The 26,062-nt window shown below is 40.6% G+C and overlaps 2 protein-coding genes across 2 annotated transcripts; one reads left to right on the top strand and one right to left on the bottom strand.

The window, feature by feature from the left end:
• Nucleotides 1-1,566: 1,566 nt before the first annotated feature.
• rcor1 (REST corepressor 1) lies at nt 1,567-16,829 on the bottom strand. The gene is made up of 13 exons (XM_007574918.2): nt 16,383-16,829; nt 16,238-16,297; nt 13,033-13,113; nt 12,873-12,925; nt 10,208-10,369; nt 6,156-6,274; nt 5,995-6,070; nt 5,863-5,913; nt 4,479-4,625; nt 4,325-4,402; nt 4,162-4,219; nt 3,832-4,085; nt 1,567-1,986 (listed from the first exon to the last, which is right to left on the bottom strand). Exons 1-13 carry the CDS (start codon nt 16,570-16,572, stop codon nt 1,957-1,959), a joined length of 1,359 nt encoding a protein of 452 aa, XP_007574980.1. The 5' UTR covers nt 16,573-16,829; the 3' UTR covers nt 1,567-1,956.
• Nucleotides 16,830-20,849: 4,020 nt separating this feature from the next.
• On the top strand, nt 20,850-23,226 carry ankrd9 (ankyrin repeat domain 9). The gene has a single exon (XM_007574920.2). The coding sequence runs from the start codon at nt 21,982-21,984 to the stop codon at nt 22,993-22,995; it is 1,014 nt and encodes a 337-aa protein (XP_007574982.1). The 5' UTR covers nt 20,850-21,981; the 3' UTR covers nt 22,996-23,226.
• The last annotated feature ends 2,836 nt before the right edge of the window (nt 23,227-26,062 follow it).

The raw sequence follows: 26,062 nt of genomic DNA on the forward strand, positions 1-26,062 counted from the left end.
TAATTGTGTTTAAAACTGAATAAGGTGAGGAAATGTTTCAGGTTTTCTTTCACAGTCTTATTTTAATAGTTTTCTGGAGTCTTGGCCCATTTCTCCTGTAATTTGGTTTTTGATATTGCTTTAGGAGTAATGGCTTCTTCCTCTCCAAGTGGCCTTTGAGCTCCTGTCTAGTAAATGGGAAACAAAAACACTGAGACAAAACTGACAGATATATTTCTTTAATCATCCTCTCTGAAGAAGACACCATAGATAGAATGGAATTATAGAAAACATGTAAACTACAGATAAATCTGAAATGACCAAACATGCCTGAAACTGTTCAAACAATTGTATGCAAGTGTCGACATGACAGCGTCATCCCGCTCAGGAGACCAGTTCAGTTTCCAACAGATGAGCAGGTTTTGGTCCAAAGTGTGAAAATTGACGATGTCTATGTACTTTTTTACTCTATGTATGTAAAACTTCTGCTTCCAACTGTTGGTTTATTCTAGGAAATGTTTCTATATTTAGATATCAGACCTAAATTTAGATACTTCAAAAACAAGCCTATAACAATCATCTGCTTCTGTTATAGTAGCAGGCCAGGCGAACCTCCATGACGCAAATTAGAGTTATTACATCATAAACCCACGCAATGTCATATGACTGCTGTGGGAGGTTCAGCAGACTGGGTATTTTTATCTAATTAATTGTGGATTAAGTTTTATGAAGAATTTTCCAGTGAACTGCAGAGATTTATGTATTTGTGGGTTGTTATGGCAACCTGTCACCGTCACCTCATGGTGAACTGAAACTCACTGATCTGGATTCGATATGAATGGAACTGATCTGGTGTCATCACATTAAAAGAATCCAATTTACAGGATTATAATGACTGGGACTGAGCTGAGCTGGATCAGTGCTAAATTGGATGTAGATTTTTTTTTTTCTAAATTAGTTGTAAGATGAGAATGAGCTACCATTGGTCAGAATTTTGACCAGTGGTAGCTTGGTTCATGTTCAGCTGATCTGAGAGAATTAGAGAAGTTTTGTAGTAGAAGTAGTAGAATCATTGATCATTCTAAAATTAAACATATCTAACTAAGTTTTGAAAAACTAATACGATTTTATTTATCAGTATACTATAACACTTAATTAATCATTTTAATTTAAAATGTTAAAAATTGTGCAGTGAACAAACGATTAATTGCACATTTCCGGTGACTGAGTTTGCAGTGAGGGACCTCAGTGTGACTAGCAATATTTGGATTAGATACAACTGAAAAGCAGTTTTACAAAAATACACAAAACACATAGCTGAAATCAGAAAATGTTTATTTGTGAATTTTTATGATGCAAATTCATAAAAACAAACACGAAGGGGAAAAAAAAAGATCACACACATTCATTAAGAATCATATTTTCCTGAGAATGGTGCAACAAAAATAAATTCAGTTCCTAGTCACTTGGAACAAAAACATATTGATAAAATAAAATAAAAAGTTCATGAAGACATATTAAATATTTAACTATGGAAACTAAACTTTTAATCCCAAAAAGAAAAATAAACTGTGAAATAGAAGTCACACAATTTTCTTAATAAACTTTGGTTTTATTGGATTTTTTTTCTCTAAAAAGGCTGTAAAATCTTAAAAAACGCAATGAGCTAATCAGGACATGACAAGCCCCACGTAACCCAACCTTCATCCAATTCTTCCTGCACCTCAGATCCCAAAACACAAACATACAAACAATTCAAAACGTTATGTGACAAAACATAAAGAAAAAGTCCTCTGACTGTAATTGGTGGCTGAAGTATGGATTGGTCCATAGAGGATGGGGATGACTGTGACATACGCAAACAGAAGCAAAACGGAAAAACAGAGGGCCAAAATAATAAAGAGAGACGACTAAAGAAAGCAATCCTCCAGGAGGCTGGGGGTCAGGTGTCAGGCTGGTTTCTTGGGAGGTTAGAGGTCACTCTGAGTCCATCGGAACAGACGAGTCCTGCAAAATAAAAGCCTCTCATCAACAACAGGCTCAGATTTTTGCTGCAAAAGCAAAAATCTGAGTCTCAGTAATGTTTAACTCCTTAAAGGGGCAGTAATATGCGTTTTCCAGACAATCGAGTAACTATGTTAGATTTAATTGTTACAAAAATTCTATGTATATCAAATATGACTTCAAAGAAATTTGACTTTGTAATTTAACTCCTTGAAATTGGGTCTCTGTCTCTTTAAGAAGCGCCTGCTCTTTCTGAAACTCCGCCTTCAGGAAGTCGTCACAACATGGCTCCTCTATGAATCCTTCAACAACGTTTTTACCAGCGTTGATCTGAGAAGTAGCTCTTGTAATGATCTCAGCAGATACGCAGATCCACCAGGTGTTTGCTAATTGATGCTGGCTAGTCTGAGGGAGCTGAGAGAGGGGTGTGACTGTGGAGGGCTGCTCTGTGAGGCGGAACCTTGGAAACACGCTGCTGGGTCAGCAAATCAGTTTAGTGTTTAGCTCAAAGTCGGCTCTGATGAAGCTACATGTGAACTGGGATCATAACTCAGGACAGATTCTAACGACAGCCGTCGATGTTGGGCTGCTCTACTTATACACTGACTGAACCAAGAAAATGTGGTGAATCACAGTTAATTCATCATTTAACAAAAGGGGCGATCAGATTTTCACATGGGGCCGTGATGGTGTGGACAGGTTTTTTTCAAATGATAAAATCACAATTTGAAAATTGCTTTTGTATAATTGACATATCAAAGAAATCTGATGAACTGAAATATTTACGTTTGATTAAAAAAAAACTAAAAAAGCACAAAAAGAAACCATCTGTCCGGAGCTTCGTCCATCCATTCTTTACTCTCCCACTTGATGCCCCTGTTACGTTGAGTGAAAACCAAGTAAATGTGGCAAATTATGTACATTTAAACCCAAAATTATCAATTCCTCCTGATTTAGATTAAAGGTAATAATTTTATTTTATCAGCATGTTTTGCTTTGGAAAAAAAAAAAAAAATCAAAATCCCAGAGGGAACATGGAAAAAACTGCTCAGCTATTAGAAGAAGGGTTTGATTGTTGGAAGTTTTTTATTGATTTTGGAGAATTTTCTAAAAAAAAAAAAAATGACATGATTTAAGTATGTAAGTAGAAAAGAAAGACCTGTTCCTGGTGAACTGAGAGAGTCAAACTGATTCTCAACTAAAAAGACCCTCTGTTGCCTTTTGAGCATAGGTACGGTTGAAAAACTTATCACGATACAAGTGTCATATCAGTCCATGTCAATAATTTTCAATATTGATAATTATTGATTCAATTTTTGCTTTAAATACTTGAAATACTGCCAAACTGGTGGCAGTATATCCGCAGCTTTTTCTCCGTTGCTTTTTGTCCTTAAGCATTTGTGAGGCACAGTGGTGAAACCTCAAACTGCAGCTTGTTGCTAGGTAACCAAAGAGTGAGTGAATTAGTTGATGCCACTTACGTGAGAGGTTGAATAACTAAAGCTTTTCCTCTGCCTACATCTCCCAGAATGCTGTGCAGCTCTGGATTGACGTTCAGTGATTATTCCGTAAATAGAATAATGAATATCAGCTGTATTATCTACTGATACTGATCATATGTGTATCATGATACATGTTATTGATTTATTGTTCAACCCTATGCAAGCTTTTATTGAAAAAGTTTTTTTTTTAGTGGTGAAACATTTTAGGGTTAGGTTGAGAATCTCATGCTGTTTTTGGGGGACGTGGCCCTCTGGCCCCTGGCCCTCTACTTCAGAGGCCCCAGGGCCCTGAGGAGCAGCTGGGAACATCTGGGACCTGAACCAGGTTTAGGAGCTTCCATCTCACCTCTTTCTTCTGCTGCTTGCCAGCAGCCTCTTCGTCTTCAGCTGCGCTTGCCGTCATGTTGTCCTCCATCATTTTCTCCTCCTCTGCTTTCACGTCTCCACCCTCCATTTCATGCTCTGCCTCCCACTCCTGCAGGACCTCGTCCAGGTTAAACCTTCGCCGGTAGTTCACCAGAAAGTTCTTCACCTGCACCACGGACTTGTTGCCAATCACGTCTGAAATGGCCTGGTAGTCACGGCCGTACTTCCTGATGGCTGGACGGAGGGATTCAGACGTTATTTAGCATGATTAATTAAGCGGCTGAAAGCTACCAGCTGATTGGCTGGTTACCTTGGACGGCCAGAAGCTGCTCCTCTGTGGTCCAGCGATTATTGAACTTCTGATTTGCCTGAAACAAAAGCAGCGGCTCACCAACGTATCCAGCAGCAACACTAAATGTTGCTGAAGAAACAATTCAAAACTGAACCATTCGTACTACTGTTGCTATAGTTACCTCAGGTTGCCTGAACTCGTCCACTCCTGAGCTCAGTTTCTCCTTCAGAGCGCTGTTTGTCTGCTTGATGGTCTGAATCTACGGGACAGAAAAGAGACGATGTACAGAGACAAGCAGAGCGAAGCCGTTTGAACGGAGCCAGAACACAGCTGACCTGTCTCTTTATGGACACCAGCTGACTGTCCAGCTGTCTGGTGAGTCCCTGAGCAGTGGAAGAGGACAGAGACACCACGTCCTGCTGGTTGAGGAACATTCCTCTGGGAGGACGTTTCTTCATCCTCTGGGACGTCTTCCCTCCTGTCTGCTCACACACAGAGACGCCGTCAACATTGGACTGCAAACAGCCGCAGCAACACACCTGAGCTAATATGCTAACAATATGCTAATATGATCCCGACACACACTACTAAAAAGGCAATTAAAGGAGTTAGCCACATTTCTATTGAAACTCCCCTCACAGGTGACCTGGAGTTTATGAGCAACTAAACCAGAAACCAGCATTAAAACAGCAAGTGAAAAAAAGATCTGCTGGCAAACAATTTTTGAGTGACTGACAGCTTTAAAACGTCCCCAGCCACTCATCAACATTCTTCAATGTGGAAGATGTTACTGCATGAAGAGAACTCAAAGTTAGATACTTTTTATGCACTTCTATGCCAAGGCTTTTAAATAAATTCAGGAGCAGTGAAACGTTATGATGAGATGCAAAACTTGCTAAATGAGAAAGTTTCTTGTTAAATCAGGATGTAAAAATAAACTCGTCTTGCAGATTGTGACTCGTTAAAAAGGAATCGATGGGGTCATGATGACTCTCATTCTTTTCACCCTGTTTCTTCCAGACAACGTCAAAAATCCCAAGAGGTGTTGCTGTTTTGCCCTTTCTAATTTAAAAGGGAATAATATATTTTTGGTTTTAAAGGAGAAATAATTTTTTTTAAAAACAATTTGAAAAATCTTGTTAAAACAAGAACATTTTCATGTTGATGAATTTTGCAATGGTCATTTTGAAAAAGGAGATAATCTGACTCCCAGTAGATACCAGGGAGCAACAAGTTTATGATGATCAACTTTCTCTGTAACGATAATGATGCTCGTAGCTAATACATGATAAAGAATATAAACCGAGCTTAAAATGCCAACTCCATAAACATTTTGTCCTCACTCTGAAAAAATTACTCAGCCATAGCAACTGGTTTCTCATACACACGGTTGTGACACCACCATCAAACCTGAAATAAATAATTAATAAATGACCTGAGCAAGAAGACCAGAAAAAAAGTTCTTATAGTTTCTAAAGGGAAATGAAAGAGAAATTTTCATCTGTTGTCCCTGAACAATGTTCAATTCATCTTGCTAATAACAAAGGCTTAAACAAGGATAAAATAACTTATCTACACACATTTTATCAATAAATACAAAAAGACACAATCAATACTTAGAATAAATACAAAATAAGAAAACTACAACAATATTATTATAAAAAATATAAAAAGAAAAACAAGATAAAAACAGATTTCTTGGGGGCAAAGCGTTCTTACCTTTAGACCAGACGGTGGTTTCACCTCAGTCTTCTCGGATGCAGAACTCGGCTGCAACAAGCAGAGTCAGTTAGCAATGGGTTAACCAGCAGCCGGTTAACCAGCAGCCGGCTAATATGAACTGCGCCTTACCTCCTTCTTGTCTTTATTCAGGTCCATCTCTGAGTCACTGGAAGGATTTTCGTTTCCATTCTCCGCCTCTTCATCACTGCGTAAACAGAGCTAGTTATCACCCAGGTCCAGCGCTGTCAGAGGGCAGGGCGGCCATGTTGCCTGTGCTGACTCCTCCTCACCTGTCGCCTTGCTCCCGCTTCTGTTTCCGGGTCTGTCGGTCCATCATGCTGGTTTTACTGCGACTTTTCTTCCAGGAGTAGTAAAAACGCACCAGACTGGCCATGGACTTATCAGGTAGCTACAAAAACACAGTCACTCATGGATCAATGCAATACTAGAGACAAGTGACGTGTGGTGAGGTGCAAAGCTGGTGAGGCACTGACAAATGTATTATATACATTTGTATTATATAAATGTTAAGTAAATTTCGCACATGCAGACAACTTTGGAAGGCAAAAAGACAATTCTTTAACATGTCGTCCATAGCCACGCTGCTGCGTAGAATAATTCCATTAACTCAATGAAACTTAGAAATTTAGGTATTATTAATTTTGTGCTATGCTCCACAGCAAAGGGAAAAACCACCGTTCAAGTGCAACTCAAAACTACGTCTTTCTCACTCTCTGCATTGGCCAGGCTACACACAGATTCGTTGCCATAGCAACTGACAAAAAGTGTTTTTTTTATCTAAAAAAACACTGAAATATTTCCCACACATAGAGCAGAACATTCCGTCTGTTGCAGCAGTATGGTTTTAGGCTTAATATTTATTTTGCAATTATTAATAAGAGACTGATGTGTTAAGAGGAGAAAACTATAAATAAATCGCTGCACTTGACTTTACTGCATGGCTAGCTGGCTGTTACTGTCTTTTACTCTGCAAATGTGGAGTCACAATGTCTGGGATCATGAGCGCCCCCTGCCAGGAGGCAAGAGAACAAGTAAGTACACCCTCAGTTAAAATACAAGCAGAGGTAAACATGGTGGGTTACAGGAAAAATAGCACATTGCCAAGTTTTCATATCATATGAACTTTCTGCATTTTGTTACAACTAGACTACAATAACTAACAGGAAGTGGTGCAAAGCTGTGAAAGGGAGGAAGACAATAAATGGGACTCAATTTGATTGAGATCGACTTTAAATAGGCCATTCATAATTAAACTACGCAGTGATGTGAAAAACTCGTTGCCAGTTACTCAGAACGATTGATGGCAGCTGTTCCTGCCATGGGTGAAACAACCAACTATTCAGTTTAAGGGTTGATTACTTTTCCCATAGGGCCAGTTTGGTTTGCAACACTTTGCTCCTCTTAGTAAATAAAATCATCAACTGAAAACTGTATTTTGTGTTGTTTGAAGTAAAACAAAAGAGGAAAAACAAAAGAAATCTATAAAGGAGACAAATGATCTTTCATTCACAACACACTTTTTAGATTGTCACATTTTTAAAATCCAGTTTCCTTACACTTTACATGCACCAGTCTGTGTTGGTCTGCCACAGTAACGTACACTGAAGTTTGCGGTAGAGAATGTCAAAGGGTGTAAATATTCAAGTCGAGCCAACGTCAAGCTGGTGTCAACCTTTAGAGTTTTCTCTGCAGATGTGGGATATGCCTAGAAACGTATTAATTCAAAAACTAGGACACCCTATTAAATATCTGCCTCTTTCAAAAGTAATGTTCACAGATTGAGGTCTAATCTTGGTATTATATCTAAAAAAAGGGTTGTTGTTTTTTTTACTCATTAAATAAAATATATCAAAAGAATTGTTTTGGTGTCCAAATGATTTGAGACTGTGAGCCTGCTGGAGATCTGCTGTCGATATCTGAAGGTTTCTGAAGACTTCCTTTAACATCTTGCAATCTGCTTTCAGAGTAAACCAGTGTGGACATGTTGGTACTTATCTTCACTTCCCTCCGTTTTACAGACCATTTCCCATACAGCTGATGTCAGATTCTTTAGAGAAATCCAAAAACAGCCTCAGAAGAATTGGAATCACAGCATAGATCAAAATCAAGGAATTTCACTTTGCTTTTAAAGCAGCGTACAAACAAGAAGAGCAAAAATATCAACTTTAGAGCAGCAGTGCCAAACCCACTTTCATTTTGGGCCACATCAAAATCATCAATGTTCTCAAAGGGCCAGTTGATACTTCATGTATTGACAAAGCCCATTAACAAACTGTCAATATATTAATAAATAACCGTCTGTATTTGATGAGCGATTCTTAAGAATGTGAAAAGATTTTAGCAGTAAAAATTCCTGACTTTGTGGTGCTACTTTAAAAATATATTACTTGCCACATCGATCACAGATAACTAGACATCAAGTAAGCTGAGGCAGTAGAAGTAAGCTATACTGCCACCTGTAGGAGGAGGTTAGCATCTCCTAACCCCAATGTTTTTAACCATTTTTTTGCAGTCAAATTATGCATTATAAACTGTATTAATCTGCTGTGGTTTTCTTTTCCTTGTAACTCTTCAGAACTTTGTTTGAAAACACTTCATAAAAACGTTATTTGTATTAGCAGCATGCAAAAGTGTTTGGATTTGTTTACTTTTGCATGAATTTCAGCGATTGCAGAATCACAAAAAACTGGAGCGATTGACTGATACGATACCGCAGTATAGAGATAAAACCTGCTTTGATTTGACTCATAAAATAATATTTAAACACACAACTGGTATCTTGAAACATCTACTTATGCGTCCCTCTGTAGTCTTGAGGGCCACATGAAAAGCTCCGGTGGGCCGGATTGGGACCCCGGGCCTCGAGTTTGACAAGTGTCCTTTAGAGGAATAATACATGGAAAAAAGAACAATGTCTACATGTATTTGCAGCGTGTACATTTATTTCCTAAGCAGAAACCATCTTAAATTACCATTTCCAAAATTATTTTAATGTCTTTTCTCTTTGTTTATACATAATCCTTTAATCGTTACATTAGTTGAGAATTAAATATCCACATTTATTCCTTTTAGCCTGGGAATCCCCAGAAGAAGCTACAGGGTGTTTCTATGGAGACGGAGGCCTGGTTTTGGACGTAGTTTTCCCACAAGCTGATGTCAGATTACTGGAAGAAAATGAGGAACTGTTCTGTTCCACCCTTAGCAGCAACAATTACAACCTACTGCTTGTGATTACTGGCAGTGAGTATTTAACAACACGATGGAGGAACTTTCTACCAACTCATATTTGCAGAATTCATGTGTTTCAGCCACACTGGAAAGTTATTGAGAATGAACCGTCTGGTTTTTGTTTTTGTGGCATTAGTGGCCTTTATTCAGCAGTAGACAGACAAGAAGAGCAGAAAGCCAAGGGGAAGACGTACCACAGACGGTCCTCCAGGTCCTCTGGCAGCACAGCAGACCCAGACCATCACTCTGCCACCACCATGCCTTACTGTTAGTCCCTTTTCTGCAATTATTTGATTGTTCTACTCTAGATCCAAAAACATCTTGATGCCCCTCAAGATGTCTTCTAACAAAACAGAGAGAAGCTCAGCAGTGGTTATCTGGATCATTTATATCCAGTTTCTCTTTCTTAAGGTGGAGTCATGAACTTTGACCCTAACTGAGACAAGTGAAGTCTGCAGTTCTTTGGACTTTGTTGTGGGTCGTTTGGTGACCTCTTGGAGAGGTCACTAGAGTTAGTGAATGATGGTTCCCACTGTGGTTCTCTGGGGTTCCACAGCTTTAGAAATAGATCTGTAACATTTTTTTTCTCCTTTTCCAGACACACAGATCTTCATTTCTGTGTTTCTTATTTGTTCATAATTTTTTTTCCATTGCAGTGTGAAGGCCGGTCCTATTTAAGTGAATTCTTGATTGAAACAGGTGAGACAGTGGTCAGGCCGAGGTCTGGCTACAGAAATTGAATTGAACGTTCCCCCAAAAAATTGATGAATACAGTTAATGAGCATCTAAATATTCTAATTTTTAAAATTTGGAATACCTAAATTTGAAAGAGGATCAAATCTCCACCAGAGTTATGATTGACTTTTTTGTTCACATCTCCTAATCATCACTTAGTCCAGGTCATACTCTTATTACTATGGAAACAGCAAGAGTAAACTATTTACTCGCTACTTAAGGGTTTATCTGAGGTTGAACAAGGCAATTCCTTTGTTAAAAAAATCACACAAAATAAATCCTAACAAATACAAAGAGGGTTGGTTATATTATACTTGGGTTTAACAATGAGTCAAATATAAAGATGTTGTACTAGTACCATCTGCTGGATGCGGTGAAAGCTCTTCCCATGGAAGCTGAAGGCCTGTTCAAACAAGACCTTGTCCTCCACTGTCCACTCATCAGGAAACGGAGTGAAGTTCGGCAGGTCGGCCAGAGACTTTTCGATGTTGTGCTTGTGCCAGAAGAGCATCCCCAGAGCCTGGAGCGGGTCGAGGGGAGAGGAGACCAGGTCAGGCGAGTCGGAACACGCAACACAATACGACTTACATATTTCAGTCTGTTTACCTGCATGAGACAAAGTATGAAATGATTTTGTAAGAGGTTTTGGTCATTTCATGCCTTTGTTATTTTACCTTCATATCTGACTTATGGAATCCAGCCCAGCCCAGTCACAATTACAGATTTTGCTGGACAATAAATTGTCCCAGAAGTTATTGCGATAAATGACAATATTGTTGTTTTGAGATCCTTTTCAAGTAAAGGATCACACAAGAACACATTCTCAAAGATCAATAAACTTTAATATCTATTGAACATTTGAACCCAGAACTGGACAACATTTTAAATATAAAAAATAAATAAATAAAACAACAGAAACAAACAAATAAAATGAATCCTGAAGTCTCTATAAACAAAACTGTCCTTCAAAGAAACAGCTGGCTGAGACCAGTGACTCAGACTGAAGTCTTTTGTTATCCAGTTTTTGGTAGAAAGAGAGAGAAAAAAGAAGAAAACAATAAGCAAGTAAATAAATCATGCAAGTGGAAATTACTGAGTTTGTTAGAATTTATCATGCGATTAACTGGTTGATTGCTTATTACGACAGCCCTCATGCAGCCCTCTCCCAAGACATATTTTTCCACCCTGCCTCAGTTTCTACCAAACCAGAGGGACATTTTGTACCAACTCAGCCTACCGTACCGAAATTGGTCAGTTTGTACCCACAAGGGGGACACGCTGTACCAACCCCAATTCAGTTTGTACTATCCAGGGGAACAGTTCAAATCCACTTTTACATCCAACAGTTCAATGTAATTTTCTTTACTGAACAAAAATATAAACATGTCAAATATGGTTGCCATGTGGAGCTAACAACTGTAAATGAGCATTTGCTGACATTTTATTGTACAAAAGTAATATTTCTCTTGATTTGTGTATAATTTTCAATCCAACTTGCTGCAGTGAGCATTACTCAGTGAGTTGTGTTTTTACTCAGTGCATGGGTGGGGCATGTCCACTGGGTGATCAAACAAAATGAGCAACAATTGGACAATCCTTGGACTGGGGACAATAAAAGACCACCCCAAAATGTCAAATTTTGTCACAAGTAATGCCTCAGATGTCGCAAGTTATGCTGGAGCATGCCATTGGCATGTTGGATGCAGAGATGTCCACCACAGCAGTAGCTGCACGGCTCAGTGTCCATTATCGGACCACTTGCCATTTAAGGGTTTGTTTCCAACAGACTGGCACCACTGCAAATCGACCTCATCCTCGTTGGCCACATGTGACCACTCCAGCACAAGAACTCCACATCCAGCTCATCCATCTGTGGGATCGGCTAAGACCAGCGACACACCCAGCTGATGAGACTGTTGGTCTGCACAACAGAACATCACACCTCAGACTGTCTGTAACCGTCTATGAGAAGCCAACTGGGTCAAAATCAAATTCCTCAACCTGACCCCTATCATGTTCAAAGGACTGTTAGACCGCTACAAGTGGTCATACCACGATATGAATGCTGATATGAAGATCAGTAATTACTGAGTTTCTCTATATATTGTGTAACCAAAATGTTCTTAAATCTCTTATACTTGACATGGGGCATTTATATTTTTGTTCAGTGTATATCCTACCGATAGAGTACTATACTGAAATAATAATCAGTGAAGTTAATTTCCCCTGAGATTTAGTGATTTTATGACAATTTATCTCCATAATTCATGAAAAATATTGAACTAAAATGAAAAATATATGTATATAAACAGGGAACATTAAGGAACAAAATGGCACATTTGGGTATGAATTGGCCAAGTGGTGAATTAACCAGGTGGTCCAATTAAAAGTGTATGTTGACATATAATTCTAAACAAAGTAAATAAAAAGAAGACTTCTGAGGCATATCTAGATACTGTAAATATAGATGATTTCATGTTGAACAGTTGTTTTGGTCTATGAGGTGAAAGGTCACCCCAAGAATACCTGTCAGTAACTAACAGAACAGAATGAAAATCGTCATAAATGTGTCAGATACACTTTAAGCACCATCTTCATTTCTCTCCGATGCCATCTTCTCCTGAGACAAGGACATTAATCGGCATAATTAGTCTATAGCTAAAGCCAAGTTTACAAGGAAACTACAGATGAACTCAAGAATCAGTGGTGAATAGAATCAGTACATTTTAACTTGATCAGCCCTGGCAGGTGACGGAGAAGTGAATGCACCATACCCAACTTCTACCAAACAGGTGAAAACCTTCCACCAGTGGGAACCCACTGAAAGACACTGAACGGTCTATGAGACTTTTCAAAAAGTCTCAGACTGTTATTGAATGGTCTCTCAATGACAGTTCACTCGGAGAAAATGAAGAAATTCCCACTAACTGTTTCGGGGCGACATTTAATAATAATCCTCGAGAACTCCTCCTGGTCGGAGCAAGAAGCCGGTGCTGTCTGAGAAAACTGCAATAAATATTCACCTGTTCCATGTTGTAGCCGTGTTTCTCTTTGGCGATGGCAATGTACTCGTCCACTGCAACACAACACATCGTTAGTCTGTACAGCATGACACTGAAGCCCCCGGTGAGGCGCTGAAATGAGCTGAGCTAACACGATAAGAAGCAACTGTCTGCCTCTTACACTGAGTCTGGTTCAGGCAGCTGCTGGGGATCCAAACCAGCATCCCCAGGTTGTCTCTCAGGTGAGCCGCTTTGGCGACATCTGGGAACAGAGACACAGGACAGCAGAGAAATTTTTTTTATATCTATATATATTTAGACATTTATTGTATCCATAACAACCAAGATCTCCTCGGTGGATGATTAAGAGCAAGTGAAATAGGACCGTTCCTGTAATAACTGTTGAAAGACAAATGTATTTGTAATTTATAAACTCATTTGTGAGCCTCAGAATTGGCTTGTGCATCCTGCAGCCTCAGTTCAGAAATGGCACAAATCAGGGCCACTGACACAACCACTTGATGTATCTGCAGACTTTTTTTCATGGGCTCAGTATCAGAGATCTCCCTGTAAGTGAAAGAGCTCTTTATGGAAGGAAGACTCTGACTATAATCTGTGCTTACGTACCAAACAGAACACTTCCTGGACTCTCCAGATGGTATTCTGGACCCCAATGCCCATCTGGGCAATGATGAATCCTAGTGGGATGTAACTTGGAAGAAAAGCCTCTCAGGTCCCAATCAGAGGTTTTTGTTACTGTTGAAAATTTGGTAGTGAGTTTGATTCGGTGATTCGGTGGTGGAGGTGGCTGCCAGACAGACCTGGGGAAGCCAAACAAGGTGAAGGTGGACTGGTAGGGTTGGTGCCGCAATGTGTTTGTGAGATCTTCTCACTCTTCCAGGAGAACTCCTCTCATGTCCCAGATGGGGATGTAGACATTATATCTGAAAGGATGTGACAGGCTCCTGACGAAAACCTTGAGGAGTGTACCAAACAATCAGAGCAGTGCATTTGCTCATCGAGAGAGTGCACTGCTCTGATTTCCATTCATCTGCGGGTCCGTGACTCAGCATGGCTGGAGGTAGAACACACCTGGTCCACCCATCTGTTGCCTTAAAAAGGTGTTCATTCTCTACATCTAGTGTTGAAAATCTGACCATTACAAGAGTTCACATCCGCACCTGACAAACATGCCCACTAAACACGGAGACAGTATAGATGGGTGGAGGGGGAATGTTCTAGCGCTCACCATGCTGCTACATTGTAATTGCTTAATCTGACCCCCAGGGTTTCTGACAGGAACATGTCGCCGCAGCCTTCCAGGAGCTGTTCCTGGTGAGTGGCAACAAGAGCGTTCCTTTGGGGACAGCAGTAGTGATTGAAACCCAGGAGATGAAGGAGGCCCTGGGGGCTTGGTTGCTCTTGGACACTCCAAGACAGCAGACAGGTACCAGATGGTCAGAACATCTACAGCTGTTCCGGTTGTACAAACTAAAAACTCAGGAATAGAAGGAAGTCAGAGAAGTTATGGAGAAGGCTTTTTGGTTGGCCTCGTGGAAGATGTAGAAAAGTTCTTGACGACTCTGCAAAGACAACAATCCCTGGTTCAAACCTATATGTAGTAGAGTTTAGGTCAGGCTTATAAAAATCCAGCCTGACCCATTGTGTCTGAGCCCGATCCAACCTGACTATCAGGCCTGTAATTACCTCTAATTACAGGCCTGAACCTGACATAAACCTGTCATATTATTCTAATTATGATTTTACTGCTTTTGTTTCCAGACCATCATCTAGACCAGGTGAAAATCATCTGGGATGTGTGATTGATAGGAATCTGTTGCCGCTGCTGCTGGAGCCGAGCAGGGAGGAACCACGTGAGCATGCAGACCTACTTACTTTATTTCATCAACAGATTAAACTACCTACTTCTTTACTTAAGCTAATAAGTAGATTAACACAACTTTATATTGTGTTTTCTTGGTTGGCTTTCTCTGTGCTGTGTGTCTTGCAGGTTTATTAAACACACCATAGACGCCCGACCCGAACTGAACTGAATGGTTGGACATTGGAAGCAGCAGATCGAGGATCTTCTTATGAAGTCACTAATATCTCCATGATGGGAGCAGAGTTTAAAAACTCAGAAGGTGAATGAATGGGAGATGAACTGATTTACCTCTAGATGTTCAAGACCATGAGTGTGTAGCTGTCGTGGTTGAGACGCCTCTTCAATGTAGCACAGAGAACTGGGACTGGGTTTGACCTCGTCCAGACTCCGCCTCAGGCAAAGGAGTTCAAGTATCTTGTTGCTAAGCGATAGTGGGATCAACTGAGGAATGGATGGATGAATTGGAACTCATCTTGTTTTTATTTGACCTTTATTTATACAGATTTTCTCATTGAGATCCAAGATCTCATTTACCAGAGAGATCTGTTTTAATAAAACAAAAGATAAATAAATGAAAAACACAGTAATTAACAAATCTGACTTAGTTAAATAGGTGATGAAATACAATATTAGCTTTTTGTCTTAAAAGACATTTGAATTGTCCCAAAGGAATGACAGTAGATAGTTTCAGATCCTGCTGTTGGGTGTTCCACTTTGCTGGAGTTTAGTAAGAAAATGTTTTTTCCCCAAGTTCTGATCTGATCTTACGCATTACGTGTGCAAATGTAAGAATAGCAAAAATATTAATTATTACAAAAATGGTGCATTATGTATGATAACAGCTATAAAAGGTCACAAGAGAGTTTGTTCAGAAACAACAAAAAGTATCTTAAGTTTTAAACACTGAAACATGTTAATGTGATTCTATCAGTTGATAGAATCACATTCTTTCAATAGAATGTGATTCTATCAACTGATTCACATAATCACAGTCGATAAAATCACATTCTATCAGTAACAGCCTTCTACTGATAGCATTCTATCAGTAGCCTTCTTCTCATAGAACGTATGAGGTTCTAAGCAACACACATTCAATTGTGCAGTTAATTAAGGGATTATATTTGCTAGTTTTATAAAAAAATATATTTTTCAGTTATATTTTTTATATTATTACATGTATACGACACAAACACTTAACCACAGACAACATAAACTAGATGTTAGCTAAGCTGCGGTAAGCAACAATAGCTCTGGAAAGTTCCCAAATCAAATTCTGTGTAGGGCCTCATACAGTCTTGGACCGCCCCTGGAAGTCTGTTCTCCGTCTTCAAAAACATTTCAAATCATATTAAACAGCTGCAGACAGAGTCGACTGGTTCGGAACCAGAACACCTTCATCTGGAACCAGTATGACAGGAATAGAGGATGCAGTTTCGCTCACCGATTGTTCGAGGCTACCACGCCGCCTCTGGTCTATTATAAGCTACGTTCTAATTCTTACCCGGGTCAAAGTCCGGAACCACGGCCTGGTACTGCGGTCCGACGCGCATCCCTCCTCCACCTGAGCCCACAAACACACATTAGAACTTAGGCAGCTGGAAGGAGAAGCCGAACATAATAGTTGTAGTGTGACCGTGGCTACCCACCATGGTCCTCGTCGCTGCTGGAGCCTGAACTTCCTTCTTCCCAGCAGCTGATGGTGCTGGTCTCGTTACCGGACAAGTTCTTTCTGCCGTTGTTCGCCGCTCCTCCGGGGTAGCCGCTGCCGCTGCTGGCCGGGGCTCGGCCCCTCTTCTTCACCGGAGCCTCTGAGTTCCTCTCCAGCATCGTCGGCATCAGGAGGACGGAGCCGGTTCAGGCTAGCACTTAGCCTGTTAGCTTTCCTGCCTGAACCAAAGCAGCCGAGTAGGCTGTCTGAAAGTCGGAGGAGTCCAAAAAGTTCGGGAACCAATAACCGAGACCACGAACGATCACATACAAGCAGGCGGACAGGCGGAGAGCGGCCCAGACACCAGCAGCAACAACTACCGAGAGCCAGTTCCAGAAAGTGATCCAGGAGAGCGGAGCATGTGAGGCTGATCGATCTGAGAGGAGAATCTGAGTGGGATCTCTGCTGCCATCACAGGTCGTCCTCAACAGTGCCTCTACAGAACCTGCAGCTCTCACACATCACTTTGTTCAGAAAATAATCAAAATTCACATGTTAATATAGTTCCAAGCAACAAGAAAAAATAAATAAAACATAACATTCAATCAGAGGAGCTGGTAGGCTATGAAATTACCCGGGCTGTAGCTTGGAAATATTTGAGTTTTAACTAAATACTTTAAAAAATGCATATTACTCTGTTATTCAAGCAGTTTGGAGCCTGACTTTTAGAACCTAAATTACAACAAATTCAGACCCATTTTCATTTTATTTCGACTTTGTTTTTATTTCAAATTCAGAAGCACTTTATTAATCCTAAAGGGGAATTAAATGTTGCAACTCTTATTAATTCAAATACTTCAAAGAGTCATTGTAGATGGTGATGGCCATTGGCAGGAAAGACCTCCTGTAGAGGTCTGTCTAACACCGGCTTGAAGAAGCCTCTGACTGAAAATGCTCAGGGGTTTTCTCTCATTTTCTTGATTTTTCTGTAAAATCCTTCTTTGCACTGTCGTCTCCTGAGATTCCACAGACAACTGAACTACTCTTCTTAGAGGTATTGTTCCTGCAATACCACTTAAGACAAATAAGATTTAGGTCTAGACTTTGACTAGATCACTTCAAAAACTTTATGTTGTTTTTTCTTTCAATTCATTCAGGTGTGGACTGCTGGTTCATTCAGGTTGTTCTCCTGCTGAAGCTTGAGCTCAAACTTCAGGAGAGGGTGGGCCGTTAAACAGCTGTCCAAAACAACCTGTCTGACAGGTTGGTTTGGACCAACCTGTGTGGAAAAAGTGGAACAAGTGTGGAAAAAGTAGCATCAATAGTTAATTTGTTAATGAACTATGAGCTATAATTGTTTTTGAAAGGTGTAGTTAAGTTTATCAGAGGTCTAATTACAGCCTGACATGTAGAACATGAAGTAGGCTAACATCACTTTCTGCCAAAAGTGATTTTGTTTTTTTGACAAAATCGCCTTTGACCAATATTTTTAGGAAGGTGACATGCAAAAACATGTGATTGTTTTATTCCGTTAACATCTGTTTCTGTTATGCGATGCTTTTATGAATAATCAGTTCTGCAAAGAGGACAGTCAGGGCTGATCTTCCCTCTTTCCAGGAGCTGCACAGGTCTGGGCTCCTTTCCTGGATTTAGGAAAGGAGCAGCTAGCATGTCTGCAGACCACACACATCCTGGACACAAACGCTTTCGACTTTAATCTCCAGGTCATCTCTGCAGTACAGAAACCAGCTGGTAAGGAGACAGTTTCTTCCCCAGGCTGTTACTGAACACAGGGAACACTTTACAGCCACTCTGCTGCGGAAGAACATAAACATACTGCTCTGTCACAACCTGCCTTTCTTTTCTCTTTCTTATGAATAGAAAAGAAAAGAACAATTAGCTGCAAATACATGTACATTTTGCTCCTTCATCCTCATCTATAGTTGAACATATTTCTGTATGTCTGCATGCAGCGATCCCCTGAAACCACAGTCTGCTCCTTGTTTGTGCTCACAGTCTTGGCCAGTAAAGCTGATTCTAATATGCTTGGGACTTTCTGTCTTTCCTTTGATGTCCAGTAAAGCATTTTGTTTTGTGTTGCCTTATCTTAAAATTATTAATTGCTTAATTTTTTGCCTATCATGCTTTCTTTTTAGCTGAACCTCATGTCCTGGTGACCCTGGCCTGCTTGGTTCCGGCCCTTTCCTTTGGCGCTGAACTCAGGTGTTGGTTAATGCATTTCTCTGGGAAACGGGATACTCTGTGATCTGCTCCCTGTGCAGACAGATAACTGAACTGTCATGTGAACACATATTAATCCAGCTGCAGATGTCAGACTGTGGTTTTATGCTGGTTAAAGAAGAACAAATGCAAAACACCTGAACAGATCAAACCAAACACTGCTGAGTGTTTGGTTTATAACTGATATTCTCTGTTAGAGGGAAATGCTGTGGTTATTTTCCTGAAGAACCAAACAAGCCACATTGTATCTACAGCTTTCACATTGTAACGTTCCCATGGTGAAATATGTTCACACTCAGGAAAAACCTTTTCATCTGCAAAGTTGTCGCTACAGTTGTTAGTATGTCAATAAACATACTGACTATAGAAGTGATGGAGGTCAAATTTGTTCCTGGAGCATTTGTTCCATATCATTTACTTCCTTGTTTACGTGCAATCTTGAATATGAATAAAAAACACTGACTTTGGTTATATTATTGAAAAACAGCTGCCTGTTTCATGTTGCTTTTTAGAAATACATCCTTCGTTATGAGAAATGGGAAAACTAATAAATGGATATAAACGGACAGTAAACACATGACTAAAGAAACAAACGGTTGCACTTAACAGGCATTAAGAATGTGTTCAATTCAGAAATGGTTGATCTTTTTATATAATCAAATATTGAAAGTTTGAGAAAATAAACAGCTGCATATGTTCAGCTGTGAGGATGTTTTGCAGCATCAGGAAGTAGCAGAATTTTGAGGAAAGAAATGAATTTAATACAATTTAGAATAAGACTATAAGATAAAAAAGAAACTGTGGGGAAAGTGAAGAGCTGTGAAAACGTACTGGATGCACTCTCATCAAATCAGACTGTGTTGCATCATAGTTGGCTTAGGACTGGATATGAAATTGCACTTGAATGAATTATACCTGAAGTTTTACAGTAAAGAGTCCTTTTATTAAGGGTTCTATGTAAATGAACTGAACAGTAAAATTAGATGTATATGTTATGTTATAAAACATTCCTACTGGCCTGAATTACAGATTAATATCTTCACTTTATTGCATGTTTACTGTTCTGCTTTTCCCTTCTTCTGTTTCTAGAGGTTCTGCGGTTCTTATTTCCTTACTCTGATGAAAACTCAGTTCTGGTTTAGAGAAAAACAAACAGACAATTGATCTAGGCCTGAACATGCAGCAATATGTTCAGTTTGAAGACTGATGGGGTTTTTTTGTCACAGATACTATTGCTTCAGTTTTATTTCATCTTTTTGCCAGGTGTTTCTGTGGAATCCATTAATAAACAAGTCATAACTTTAAAATTCAGCCAGGTGGGTCAGAGGTTGGTGCAGGAGGAAGACAACAGTGTCATCCACCTGGAGGCTGGGAGGAGAACTGCAGCAGATCCCTCAGGTTGAGGATCAGCCTCTCCAGGTCTCCATCAGATGTGATGTCATGGCGACCGGCCTGCAGCTACTCATGTCCTCTGGATGTTTGATATTTGGTACCGGTACCAAACAGGAGGTCTTCCATCGTTGTGGTACCTTCCCCCTCATCAGGCTCAGGCTGAACCTCTGGAGCCGGCAGCTGATGCCGTCCGTCTGGACCTGCACCGTCTCACACCTCAGTCTGTCGCTGCTCCTTCCTCACCTGAAGAGATGAAAGGGACAAGATGGAGGTGGAGGAGGTGACGGAGTCCTCCATAGTGAAGGGGGTGGATGATGGCTGAGAACTGAAAGGTGTGACGTTTAGAGAAGAAAAATCGTTAGAGATGATGTGGCTAACAGCAGGGGGGCGGGGCCAAGGGCCAGGGGCCGGGACCCTGGGGATCAAACCTGTTGAACAACTGGTTCAGGTCGTATGACCCCCAACCCTTATAAGTCTCCTGCAGCCTGGGAATTTGGTTTTCTCACAGAAAGTCGATCTTAATGCTTGAAGTTCTTGATGATTGTGAATATTTGATATCAATGTTGCCGGCATCAAATAACCAAACATCCCTCAGTCAGAACATCTGAATGAAACCAGCTGCTGGTTCTTATTTACACTTTCCTCTGAGATTCACTCAGATAATGTCAGCATCTCATGCAGAGGCAGGACAAACACAATGCAAAGGTTTTGATTAAGCTAAAAACTTTATCAATATTCAATCATTTCAATCAACTGAGAGGCAAATATGTTAAGAGAAGAAATATACAAAGCTGCAAATGTCTGGTAGCTTAAGAGACTAAAACTTAGTTGAAGCACCTTTTTGGTTTAATTCTAATGTTTAGAATTAAAAAAAAACTTTATATAAATGTATGACTGTGTATAGACAGTATATCTTTCATTACTGTATGCTGCTGATTCTGAATCGTGTCGACAGGTTTAGCTTCAGCATTTTCCTTTTATGGCAAATTACTGGTTTGCAAAATAGCACTGTTTTTTTAATGTTTTTAATTTAAAGCTAACTTGAATCTAAAGTTGAACCATTTCCACAACAAGGTATTTCAAAGTGCTTTACACCATAAAATCATAATGAAGCCAAACAGCTAAAAAAAAGACCTTTTGTCAAATGTCACCACCAAAATCATCAGGGAAATATGTAGATATGTTGCTGAATGTTCCAGTTATTATGACCCAAAGACAACAAGAAATAAATAAGTGATCTTTTAGCCTTTATTAAAAAAAATTCAGTTTCAGCAGTTTTGGAGTTTCCTGGAAGTTTGTACCTGATTTATGCGTCTCCAATAAAACACATGTATACATTTAAGGTATAAAATCTAATAAACTTTCTATTTCAAATTGTCCAGAAGGATTTGTAGCTTTGAACATTTAGTGGAATCAGGTGTTCAAATGTAAAAGGTGCTGAGCCCAGATCTGGACTCAGTCCAAACTCAATAAATACTTTAGTGATTCCAAAGGAAATGTTGTTGTAACTCACATTCATTCAAAATTCTTCAAAGAGTTGTTACAGATAGACAATAATCTGTGAAAGCGATAACAACGGAGGCCGACAGGTTGACCAGGAGATCTGTGTCAGCCTCACAGCTCCGTCCTTCACATCTGATAGTGAACCATCAGCCAAGTGTTATATAATAGTGAGGTTTGCTCAATGTGGAAGGACTGCTGCACCCAACAAGGTCAATGATCCCAGATAAGTTCACACACCAACACACACACACACACCTGTGACAGGATCACATATTTACCATCCAAATCATTTCTTGTCAATAAAAACACTAGACACATGTTTAGATCCTGTGACTGGGCTGCCGTCCTCATTAGAAGCTGCAGTAGTTACAAGTCCACTATGTTCTCTATGTGAGACACTTGATCCCCCCTCCACCTCCCCTGTCGTGTCCCAGACTGTACTACAAACATGCAGTGCGCACATGGAGCTGCATGAGGGCGGAGCTCTGCATAGTTTCCAGGCTATAAAAGTGTGCGGGAATGAGCGAGAAGTTTGGACTGAAGAAACACACCAGCTGTTCCTCCAGTCTTCTCAGGGAGACGCGACCTGTTTTCTCCCGCCGGAAGTAGACTCTGCTGGCCCGCTGCTGTGCGCGGTGATGCCGTGGTTGCGGTCGTCTTCCTCCTCCTCCACCGGGCAGTGCCTCTCCTGCTCGCCGTGTCAGCGGGAGTGTGAGCGGACGGCGTTCTCCTTCTACTGCGCGGTGAGGGAGCAGCTCCCGGTCTGGCTGCTGGAGGAGATGCGCAGCATGGAGGTGTTCTGCTGGGACAACGGAAGCCCGAGAGCCTTCCAGCCGTCTGAAGCCCTGCTGTACGCTATAGTGCACGACCACCAGGACTATGCGCGCTACCTCCTCAACAGGTACTCGGTGGGCGCGCTCCGAGCCCCGGCCTGCAGCTTCTGCTGCTGCCCCGGCAGCGGCGCGCCGCACCTGAGCGTGGTGGTGCGCTACAACCGTGTGACCATCCTCGGCATGGTGATGGAGGCGCTGAAGGACTGCGGCGGCCCGGTCAAGCGCAGGGAATACCTGGACGGCCGCGGCGGCTGCCTTCACGCCGCGGACGCGGGAAAGACCGCGGTGCAGCTGGCGGTGGAGCTGTCGCATCCCGAGTGCCTGTTGCAGCTGCTGATCCACGGCGCTCGGCCCGACGGCCTCGAGGTGGCGCTGCAGAGGCTGGTGTCGTGCATAGTTTCGGAGCGGCAGCAGGCGCAGCGGTGCCTCGACTTCCTGCTGCTGTTTCTGGCCAAGCCGCCGCTGCTGCCGTGCCTGCGGGACGAGCCGCAGCGCTGGCAGGGGCTGCTGGGGAACAGGGTGTTCAGCTGGCTCTGCGGCCTGGCCCCCTCCCCCCTGCTGCTGCAGGCGCTCCGGTGTCTGGCCCAGTCCGGATCAGACCGCATCACTTCGCTGCCGGACTTCCTGCAGCCGCACAGCTGACAGTGACGACATCTGTTGTGGAAGACAACCCTGAAGGACTGCTGCGACTGGACAGTTTAAATATGCTGTAAATAACATGTAAATATTCCCTAAATAGACATATTATAGTGAAAATAAGCGGGCTTGTGGAATCTATACTGGACTAATGGATCATAAGCTTTATTTATGTGCTGGTTTAGTTGTAATCTGGCAGTTAAATGGTGCTGAATAAATTACTGATTTTTATTTTTTTCTTGTCAAAGTTTCTGGGTTGAGCATGGAGTCAAATGATGACAGCACTGCTCCAAATGTTTGCTGAAAAACAAACATTTTGATCTTTTGGATAATTCACATGATCCAAAAGAAAATTCTATTCTAACCATTCAGTCCCTCCTTTTCATTCTGATTCTCTAAAATAAACCTACAGAAGTCACCTAATAGTAAACAGAGTCCAGCTGTAAGGTAACCACAATATGCGATGCATTGGGGGGGCAACACGGTGGAGGAAGAATTATTTCTAGTTGGCTTTTTCTATATTTGACAAGTTTGTCCGTGTGTGTAAACACCAATAACAGAAACACTGCATCTTCCCTACTGCCGCTTCTCCAAACACTCGTGTGAGTGTCAAGAAGAAAACGAATATGCCTTCATAAAGGCATAAAAAGTCGTCCTTAAAGTCCTGAAAACCTGCAGAAAGTGAAAAGTTCTACACTGAAAAAAAAAACAAGTTTTTTTTGGTCTAGTTTGTAGTGGAATTATCTGAGTATACTTGAAATGAGACAAAAGTAATTTATTCAACAAGACGTGGGAGCTTTTTGTTTTTAGTCAATAATTCCTTAATATTAATAAAAATGTACTAGTTCCATGGGCAGATTTTATCACATAAGCAAAAAAATAAAAAATAAATCTGTGAAACTGCTTTTTTCTATTACTATTAAATAAGTCTTTACTTAAAACAAGCTCTTATATCTTGCTGAAAAGTTACTTCTAAGTTAATTTTGCTTTATTTCAAGTGAACTAAGAGATTTGCACTAGAAACTAGACCAGAAATACATGGTAAGATTTATTGTTTTCACAGTGTGTGAGCATAAGAGGCTATCAGTGTATCAGCAAACAAAGACATCAGCCCAGAAATCGCTTACTCAAAGAGTCTCAGGATAAGCTTCGCAGTAGGGTTAAAGGTCGTCAACCTCCTCCGTCTCTTTCTCCACAAAGAAACATATAGAAAAACAAACGTATACCTAAAATTAGTGAGTTTAAGCAAACAGTTTTCATCACCTTTTGGATGATGAAAACATTCATCCCTGTTGTACGAGGAAAATGACATAAGAAATTATTTTTCTCATTAAAATCTCCCAAAAGTTGGGTTTTTGTTTGCTTTCTTGGAAAATGCCAGCATATTGTGTTGTCAAATTTTAGGACATTACAGAATAGAGTGAATAAACACAAACTGTCCAGGGTCTGACGGAGCCCCTCGGTTTGAAGTGTGGAGTCTTGTCTTAGCTCCACAAATCGATCTTAAACAGACAAACATGCTGCATCTGTTCTTTCAAACATAAACTGTCCAGACTGTTATCATTGGAAACAACATTAAGGAGGAAGCAGCTGATCAGCAGTCAAAGCCAGTGCTGTGCTCTAAACCGTCTGGCTAATGGAAATGTCCAATAAATGTGTTTGCAGTTGATTGATTCAGTATACTATAAAGAACGGACAGTAACCATTCTCAGCCAATCATTCTTAGGTGTATAGTCATAAAGACTCCAGTTGCTTCCGGTGTTTACTTCAACAGGGATCAATACAATAGAATCAATTAAAAATAGTAATGAAGCCTTAAAACATAACAGCTGAGCCAGATGTAGTTACTCCTAACATCTGACAGACGGGTTGGCCGGACCAAACTCTTCCACCGCAGGTAGTCCAGGGTTAGCCAACCACTTTTGGAAATATTTCCTGAAATTCCCTGGTGTCCAATCTCCCTGCAAGACAATACTGAGGACCAACGGATGACCTTTTGGCCAACTGGATTATTTAAAATATTTTCCCGAACTGATTAGAGGGTCTGGACCGTTATGATGCAGGTGGAAGACTGGAGCTATACATCATCCCAGTGAGGTGTCAGAACCTGCATTTCCATTAATCACAGAAATGTGCAAATTGTAATTACAAAAATAAGTTTACTTAATGGAAATAAGTCAGTTTCGGGAAGAAAAAAAAGCCACGTCTTTTGGTAAAGTTTTTGTGGTAGGATGAGGTCGTTTTTCAAAATAAAAGTATTATGCAAAATGCAATGAAAATACATTTTTTGCATCACATGACTCAAGCAGCTAAAAGCCGGATGCTACTACGGGCAAAAACGATGAATTACACAACAGGAAGTAGTAAGAGGGTGATGTTTTTTTTGTTTTTGTGTTTTTCGGACAATGCTCAGCTGGCTCCAGCAGAGCTCTGACAGCATCACACAGTTCACATAAAGTTGTGCATCAGTATAACGTATTGAATCCATAGCACAAACCTCTAATAGCTGACAGATGATGAGCGCCAGTGCCATGGCTGAATTATGAATATATCATGTAAATGTTTACATCTGTGCTGTCATGATTTTTAATGACCTATTGTGTGAACAAACTTATTGTGTGACTTTAATTTCAGAATAGGAACACTGTAATTGTGAAGTTGTATTTTTCGACAAACAGAATATCAACAAAGTTTTGTGCACATTTGTAATGGAAACGCAGCTAATGAGAGAGAGAAAATTATTATCATTTTAAACGCGTCCTGTCCAGCAGCCTGACGATGCCATGCTCTTGCCTACTAAGATGGAGTGTATCACTTCCAGTTCAGACTTGTGGGAACAATGTATTATTATCTTATTATTATAAGGTGAGGCAAAACAGATTTACTTTCACATGTGGAACATCACTGCTTCCGCCATGATGCTCCACTTGATGTATAAATAATTTAAGTAGAAACTTCTTTAGGTTTATTTTAAATGTAATGGACACAGAGACAAAAAAAAGAAATGAGAAAAGAAAAGCAGAAAGATTGTTAAAAGGGTTCAAAAGAAAAGGAGATGGGAGTAGGAGAGAGA

Source organism: Poecilia formosa, unplaced genomic scaffold, assembly GCF_000485575.1.
Source record: "Poecilia formosa unplaced genomic scaffold, Poecilia_formosa-5.1.2 Scaffold364, whole genome shotgun sequence".
NCBI lineage: Eukaryota > Metazoa > Chordata > Actinopteri > Cyprinodontiformes > Poeciliidae > Poecilia > Poecilia formosa.

What these genes read in the sequence shown, in the direction of transcription:
- rcor1 (XM_007574918.2), bottom strand. Translation starts at nt 16,572, where the DNA reads ATGCCGACGATGCTGGAGAGGAACTCAGAGGCTCCGGTGAAGAAGAGG. An exon ending in CTGCCTGAACCAGACTCAGT is followed by an intron (nt 12,926 to 13,032) that starts GTAAGAGGCAGA and finishes GTTGTGTTGCAG; the next exon opens with TGGACGAGTACATTGCCATC. An exon ending in GCAGCTTCTGGCCGTCCAAG is followed by an intron (nt 4,086 to 4,161) that starts GTAACCAGCCAA and finishes CCCTCCGTCCAG; the next exon opens with CCATCAGGAAGTACGGCCGT.
- ankrd9 (XM_007574920.2), top strand. Translation starts at nt 21,982, where the DNA reads ATGGAGCTGCATGAGGGCGGAGCTCTGCATAGTTTCCAGGCTATAAAA.